This window comes from Chenopodium quinoa, unplaced genomic scaffold, assembly GCF_001683475.1.
Source record: "Chenopodium quinoa cultivar QQ74 unplaced genomic scaffold, ASM168347v1, whole genome shotgun sequence".
In the NCBI taxonomy this organism is placed as follows: domain Eukaryota; kingdom Viridiplantae; phylum Streptophyta; class Magnoliopsida; order Caryophyllales; family Amaranthaceae; genus Chenopodium; species Chenopodium quinoa.
The window spans coordinates 1,443,171-1,451,470 of record NW_018744301.1 but is presented as its reverse complement, the minus strand read 5'-3'; the positions used below and the strand labels follow the sequence as shown (position 1 = coordinate 1,451,470).

General features: G+C 35.5%; 1 protein-coding gene across 1 annotated transcript; it reads left to right on the top strand.

Moving 5' to 3' along the window:
- Positions 1 to 7,309: 7,309 nt before the first annotated feature.
- Positions 7,310 to 8,019, top strand: LOC110695579. Its single transcript, XM_021872794.1, has 2 exons — positions 7,310 to 7,537; positions 7,627 to 8,019. Exons 1-2 carry the CDS (start codon positions 7,310 to 7,312, stop codon positions 8,017 to 8,019), a joined length of 621 nt encoding a protein of 206 aa, XP_021728486.1.
- Positions 8,020 to 8,300: the final 281 nt, after the last annotated feature.

Here is an 8,300-nt window from a genome sequence, read left to right as displayed (position 1 = left end):
GATCCAATTTTTACACTTGTAATATTGGGGAGCAGAATTACCACAGGTTCTTACACATGCAACATTCATCAGGGTTGTGGGATCTTGAGTAGAGAGTTGGTTGTTTGCATTTTATTTCTTTTGCAAGTTTGAATTTATTTTAATTCGATTTTATTCGATACTATTTCTTTTGGGTTTGAATTTATTTGAACACTGAATTTAATCACTTACTACTTTTATTGGGTTTTGAATAAGGGCCTTAATGGTTCCAAGTTGTATGAATTAATTTGGTTTCATTCATTGGTTTTGAAACTTATTTATAACTGATTTAGTTTTTCCGCTGCTATTTTCTAATAAAGCCTTAACATTTGAACACGTGGCGGTAGCACGCCAGTAATTCTCTTGAATATTGTTCAGGGTCCTCACAGGTTTAAAGAGAGAATTATTGGGGTGTTACAGAGGGACATGTAAATCATCAGAGAAGAGGGGGTTCCCAATAGGCTCATTATCAAAATAAGGGAGGGATATAGGATTGTAAGGGATGTGGTTAAATTTCCTTGAAAAAGGGACATGAGAAGAGGGAATAGGGGATATGGTCTAAAAAATTAACTCTTTTTCACCACCATGCCTCAAATCATAAATAAGAGCATGAAAATCAATCATAGAATCCTCAAAAGAAGAACACTCATAATCTTCATTTCCTCAAACATCCAACTTCCAAGAGGAACTACATAAGCCCCTCCATCACAAGTTAACAACAACTCCCTCAACATCCTTAAAGCACAAAGTCTCAAAACCATGCATGAACGGATGCAAATTCATTTCAAACTCATCTCTCTCCCATGAAGCATCCTCAATAAACTCATTCAAAAGGCTATGGAGTTTATTTTAACACTCAAAGAACACATTAGATGTAATACCCCATATTTTTATACGTATTTTATTTAAAATATGTATTTTATAAAGTATTTAAATAATTTTAATATTTTAATTATGGCATTTTAACTAATATTTTTATAAAAGGAAAGTTTATTTAGTTTCTTTATTTATAAAAGTTAGGGTTTTATTTTAAGAAAGTTTAATTTTAACAAGTTTTATTAGGGAAGGGATTAGGAAAAACTAAAAGAGGAAAGTTTAGGGAAAAAGGGATTGGTTGAGAAGGGGTATAAATATCCCACTTATGAGGCAAATCAACTTTGCCCAGAGTGGAGAAAAACCCAAGGTAAACTTCTCTCTCTCCTCCTTATTTTTATTTCTTTTTCTTTTCCCCTTTCCCTTTCTTTTTTTTCGGCTGCCCTGTTTTTCCGCCCCCCTCCACCGCTGCCAGCAGCGTCAGCCCACGGCAGCAGGTGACTGCCTTCTCTTTCCCCTTTTTTCGAGTGAATTAAAAAAAAATTAGCTTTATTATTTTAATTTAATCTATGCTTAAATCTAAGTGTAAATTATGAGTTTTGGGATTTGATTTTTGATGTTTGATTATAATTATTATGTCAATTAATTTTCAGATTTGATTTTAATTAAAAAGCCCCAATTTTTGAAACCCTAGGTTCTTGATATATGAACTATGGAAGGGTTATGATGTATATTGGTTTAGATCTTTGTTGTAAGTGTTTTAAGGCTTAATTACATCAAGTTTTAATTAAAATAAAGTGCTGGAATTTTATGTAGAACACTTAATATTATGTTTCTTAAATGAATTTTAATTACTCATTAATTGGGACTTAATTATGGTGTTTTAAATATAATTTCAGCTTACTTTAATTAAATTATGAGGGGTTTTAAAATAGTATATATTGTTGGGAATTTGTAAAGAGTGGATTTTAATACTTTATTATGATTTTAATGTGTAGGAGACTTCGAAGTAAGCAATTTCTACTAGTCGTGACGATTTTAAGATCGTACTCAAGGTACGTTCGCGTACTTAGTATATTTTGATGATGTAGAATCATGCTAGGCTTGATTTCAATCAATTACAAGTAGTATCATGCTAAGGTTTATGTATGGAATTGTGAAATAATGGTGTTGGTGATTGAATTGTGGAGCATGAATTATTTGTGATGGTTTATGGATTGGAAAATTATATTTTGGTCATGTTGTGTTTGAACCACACTTTTATTTATGGCATGTTAGAATGCATGATTAATTAAACTACATGTTTAGTTATGTTTGGAATATTAAAAAGGAATTTTATTATGGTTCAAATAATTTTTATTGATGCTTAAAGCATGAGGAAGGAGCTATATAAGTGTCTATGTACACAAGGGATAAATTGTATGTTGGTGCCTTTGTGCGCTTAAGGTGTTTTTAACACTTAGGGCTAGAATTTTTGGCACTTTATGCGTTTAAGGTGTCTTTGACACTAAGGTAGAATTAAAAAGGGTTCAACATTAAATAATATGTGGTCACTAATTATTCAAGAATGAAATAACGTAAAGTGAAAGAGATTACGCACCAAAACTCTTGGAACGTATATACCAAGAGTATGAACAATGGGGGAGTTATGGGGTTTTACATTTAACCATAACTTCTAATGGAGAACAGGACGCTGTACATTCCTTTTTATTTATTATTATGCGCAGGAATTCCGCCACCTTTGAGTGGTTTTGTCGTTGGCACGGCTAGCTCCCGTGTCAGTTAACCTTAATTTATTTGGGGGAGGCATAGTTGGAAACCCGTTCGATGCGTAATCAACGCTAAATGAATTATTTAGTGTCTAGTTTAAGTGTCTTGTTGATTTTTGTGTGTGCTTGTAAATAGGTGCATTGAGGTAAGTGTGTGTTGATAGGTGAAAGCATGTTAGTGTGTTTAATTACGCTTATGTACTTAGCTTTGTTGATTGTGTGTTTGTGTGTTTGGCTATGTCTTTATCTTGGCCCTATGATGACCCATTTTTTATGGAGAGTAGTGGGGACAAGTAGAGATAAACTTTTCAGGTATTGAAGCATATTTATGACGGGGCATGAGTGAAGAGTGAATCATATATGCTAGTTTCTATTAGTTTTCGATGTGTTTTATGCTTTATTTATTTATGACATATTCTGTGTGGACTAACGCAAAGGTTTGGTTTTGGAACGGTTTTGAATAAGGGCCTTTAATGGTTCCAAGTTGTAGTTTGATTTTATTTGACTTTATTTGTTTCGGTTTTAAACTTTACTTTCGTTGGGTGGACTTTTGAGTTGACTTGTTTAAACGGTTTTTAATTTTAAGTCTTCCGCTGTGTGTCTTTGATAGTTGCCTTAGCCGTTTTCACGTTGGCGGTAATGTCTTAGATATTCCTAATTCGTATTTTAAAGAGTAAAGTGGGTATTTAAAGGAAAGGAATTTCTAGGGTGTTACATTAGACATATCCTCAAACGAGTCAAAATACTTATGGATAGAAGAATTACAATCATGCACAAGAGACTCGTCAAGATGGGAAGGAGGGTTGGGGTTTTTGAAATCAACACTCTCTTCACTCTCAACTCCTTCACCATCACTCAAATTCTCACCAATGGGATCCTTACACTCTCTTGGTTGCTCAAAATCATCATAATCATCCTCAAAACACACATTAGATTTAGAATTTTCACAAACAAGCATCAAAGATGACAATTGGCTTTCTAGCTCTCCACCTCTTCTTCTTTCCTCCTCAAAAGGCTCCTCACTCTTTTTCATTGATGAGCGTCATTTATGGCGCTCATTAGAGTAGTTTTCGATTCTTTTTCTATATTTTCTCGCTTTATTTTCTTATAATCTTTCTAGTTTTCTCTTATTTTTTGTCTGTATAGCTCATTGTGGTTTTCTGTTCACCTTTATGAGTTTTTCATGGTTTTTGTTCTTAATTAGCTATTTTAGTTTAAATTCTAATCTTTTAGCTTTCTCTGTTACTTTTTCTTGATTTCTTGCAACTGAAGTTTGAAATCTTGTTTGTCGCTCTCTTACGGATGTTTTCTCATTGATTTTAGGTCCGGAGTGCGCAAATTTTGAAGATTTAAAAGCAGCCCTCCTCGGGGGGCATCACCTCAAGAGCACCAACAATGAGGATGAAAGAGAGAGCAAGGATTAATGAGCGAGCAAGGGACGCCAAGCCACGAGCACCACAGCAGGGGTGCGCGCGCAGGCCCCTCTGTGCGTGCGTGTAGACCCTGTTGTGCGTGGGCATAGTGGGCTGGTGCGTGCACACGGGGGTGTTCCACCTCCCTTCGCTCAATTTATTATAAATAGACTTGATTTTTCATTTTTAGGGGTGGTTGATTTTATATGAACTTGAGACTTATTTCCAGAATTAGAAGAGAGAGAAAGTATAAAGAGAAAATTGAGATTACTTGTTTTGTACTTCCATTTTATCTTTGATTTCTACTTTGAGCTTGGATTTCATCTTTAATCAATGAAAGTTTGTGAGATTTATTTCCTTTGAATTTACTTTTGTTTACTATTTCTTTTAATTCTTGAATGTTTGATTTGATTTTTGATCTTTGATTGAGAATTTGTTAAATGTTTGATTTTCTCTTTGATTGAGCTTGAAATGATGATGGTTGTAATTCAATTTGCTTTGTTTTTCAATTCCACCATGATTAGTGAGTAGATTAGTAGCTAAGGAGAAGGGGTAGCATGCTTGATTGATGATTATTGCTAGTTGATGATTCTTGGTTGATTGAATTGTTGCAATTAAATTAGTTGACATAGTTGTGCATATGATTAATTAGACTAGGAGAGATCAACCTATAAGATTAATCTAGATTGCATAAAAAATTTCAATGACATGAACCCTTGATTTGAGAATTGCTTTAATTTATTGAATTTGATTGTGATTTTCCTTGTTAGCCATTCTTAGTGAACCCTAGCTTGGCTTATAGGAAATAGCTTTTGGATTCTATTAGTTACAACTATTGTTTATCCTTTGCAATGTTTGAATCAATTGAGTCATCCATCAATTAGCACAATCATTGAGCTTGCATATCCCTAGTGTTTAGCTTATTGAATTTCTTTGATTTGTTTAGTCTTTTGATACCTTAGTTAGCATCCAATTCTTCTTACAATTTTCGAAGTAGCTTGACATAGGCTATAGCTTTCTCCTATTCATTCCTTTGGATTCGACCCTTGACTTACCTTATACTCGTAATAGGTTGGTTAAGTGATTGTAAATTGTTTAGCTGTAGAGGAGATTAGAAAATGACCTACATTTTCCCTACGTCAAAATGGCGCCGTTGCCAAGGAATGATATTGGTGCTTTGTTATAGTTGTTGTGTCTACTTCATATTAATTGGAAAATATTAGTTAAAAGATTTTTTTCTCTTTGGCTACATTTGTAGCCGTGCTACTAATTGTTTCTTTTGAGATTGTATGCATAGAGCATGTGGTCGTTCACTAGTTCCACTTGATCTGGAGATTGAGAGGACAATTGAAAGGATAAGAGTTGCTATAAAATCTTTGAGTTCTAGCCTTTCAATTGAAGAAGAACCATAACAAGAAGAACAAGCATGGATGAGAGAAAATTCAAGAGTGGCATTGAAGGAATTGAGGATTCCGGGTGCATATAGGTTTGAAACTGGGATTGCTCTACCTAAACCACCGGCAAATGACTTTGAAATAAGACCGACAATGATCACTTTGATAGAGAGGCGACAATTTAGTGGGGCCAAGAATGAAAGCTCACTAAATCATCTCAAAGAGTTCGAAAAGTATTGCAACACTATCAAAGTGAATGGAATTTCCCAAGAATTTATCCGCCTCAAGATTTTTCCCTTTTCTCTCATTGGGCGTGCCTTAGAATGGCTAGCCAAAGAGGTCAAACCCAATTCTCTAAGGACATGGGATGAAGTGACCAAGGAATTTCTATTTCGTTTCTATCCACAAAAGAAAATGGAGGAGGCTAGAGCTATGATTCAAGGTTTCAAGCAAAGGCCTAGTGAAAGCCTCTATGAAGAATGAGAGAGATACAAAGAGTATCAAAGATAATGTCCTCAACACGGAATTCCTACTTACTGAATTATTCAAATCTTCTTGGTGGCCTAAGTCCTCAAGGAAAGTCATGTCTTGATGTAGGAGCCGGAGGTCTCATTATGAATAAAACGGAGGAGGAAGTGGTAGACATAATTTAAGACGTAGTGAGGTACTATAGAGATTGGCAAGATACGGAAGGGAGTCAACTAGCAAGAGTAGCTCTTCGGTGTACTCGATTGATCATCTAAATGCAATCAACAATCGATCCTCACAAATGACAAACTTAGGGAAGCAAATGTCCGCTATCAAGGAAAAGTTGGAAAGTGCTACCTCCCAAGTTTTGAGTCTTCCCTCCCAATCTAAGGGGAGAGGTATGTCTTCTAATTCTCAAACCTCTCCCTCTTCTAGTAACATGCCTAGTGGTTGCTTGTTTTGTGGTGTTTGTGGATTGTATGATCATGATGCTTCTAATTGCCCTTATGCATGTATGTATATTTGTGATGATCAAGATAAAAATGTGAATGATCATGTGAATTATGTGTCAAACAATAATGATTCTAGGTTTGAGAATAAAAGAGGTTAATGGAATAGGAATTACCACAATTATGGGAATATTGACAACTATAACCAAGGTGATGGTAATAGGAACCAAGGGAACCAAAATTCCCGAGGTAACTATAACAACCAAGGTTATAGTAGCCAAAATTAAAACCAAAATTATGGTAATTATAACGAAGGTTATGGTAAACATAATAAAGGTTATGGTCAAAATCAAGGAAGAGGTAATTGGAACAATCAAAATAGGGGAAATTTTCAAAACAATGCTCAAAGGGGTCCCCCACCTGAATTTTTTCCAAAGACCCAAAATGATAATTCCTATGTTCAATCCTCTTCTTCTTCTGCGTCTTCTTCTAGGACTAACTTGGTAGAAATCACTGAAAACCAAACCAAGTTGTTGAACACTTATATGGCGGTGAGTGACAAGAAGGTTAATGAAATGATGACCCATAATAATATGCTTGAAAACAAAATCTCTCAACTTGCTAATGCTTTGAAAGACCATGCAAGCCCTTCTTCTTTACCTTCTCAAGGCCTCGAGCCTAAGATACCCGTTAATGCCATAGTAACAAGGAGTGGCAAGGTACTTGAGGAGAGTGTATCTAGCAAGAGCAAGAGTGAGAAGAGTGCCAATGAGGTTTTATTTGATTATGAGGGAGATGGTGCTTCTTTAAGTAAAGTGATGGTAGAGCAACCCAAGGAGGTGAAAGAAGAGAGAGAAGTTGTGAAACCTAAGCTTCCCTATCTACAAAGATTCATGAGACATAAGTTTGATGAACAATTTGGAAGATTTATTGACATGCTCAAGCAACTTTACCTTTCTCTACCATTTATCGATGTTGTCACCTAAATGCCTAACTATGCAAAATTCCTCAAAGACATTTTCAGAAATAGGAGGACTTGTGATGTTGTGGAGACGGTGAACTTCACCAAGAATTGTAGTGCAATCATAATGAACAAGATTCCACCTAAGCTAAAAGATCCCGGAAGATTTTTCATCACTTGTGCCATTTACAAAATGCAAATCGACAATACCTTATGTGACCTAGGAGCTAGTGTTAGCCCTATGCCATATTCGGTATACCAAAGACTTGAACTAGGGGAACTCTTACCTACTAACATCACTTTGCAATTGGCCGATAGGTCAATCAAGTTTCCTAAGGTAAGGTGGAGGATTTCCATTTAAGGGTTGGAAAATTTGTTATTCCAGTGGATTTTGTGGTGCTTGAAATGGACGAAGATGCTAGCATTCCTATCATTCTAGGGAGACCCTTCCTCGCTACTTCGGGTGCTATGATTAATGTCAAGAGCGCGAAAATTTCACATAAATTAGGAGATAAGGTTATAGAATTTTACTTAAATGATAGTATGAAGTATCCATGTTCTTATATGGAGAATTGTATGATGATTGACTCTCTTGATTCGGTTGTGTCTTCCATGTATAAGAAATTTCTCACCTCAAACGATGCTCTTGAGAATGTTTTGTTGAATAAGGAAAATATAGGTTCTCCTAGCAAGGAGATGAATTTATATGCAGATGTGCTCAATGGAAGCCTTTAACATGTTGATGAGTTAATGTGCATGAACATTACTAGCGAAGAAGCATTGCAAGCGGCTACATCAAAGGAAGGTAAAGGTGTCCCCATGGTTGAGCTCAAACATCTTCCATCACACCTTAGATTTGTATTCTTAGGCCCTAACTCAACTTTTCCCGTGATTGTTAGTTTCTCCTTAAGTGAGAGCCAAGCCCAAAAGTTGTGTGGTATATTGAGAAAGCACCAAGGTGATTTGAGCTATACCATTGATGACATCAAGGGTATTAGTCTTGCCTTATGCATTCA

Excerpts from the sequence above, each read along its gene's own strand:
- LOC110695579 (XM_021872794.1), top strand. The coding sequence starts at position 7,310 with ATGCCTAACTATGCAAAATTCCTCAAAGACATTTTCAGAAATAGGAGG. Across the intron at positions 7,538-7,626 it reads TTAGCCCTATGCCATATTCG|GTGGAGGATTTCCATTTAAG; the intron begins GTATACCAAAGA and ends TCCTAAGGTAAG.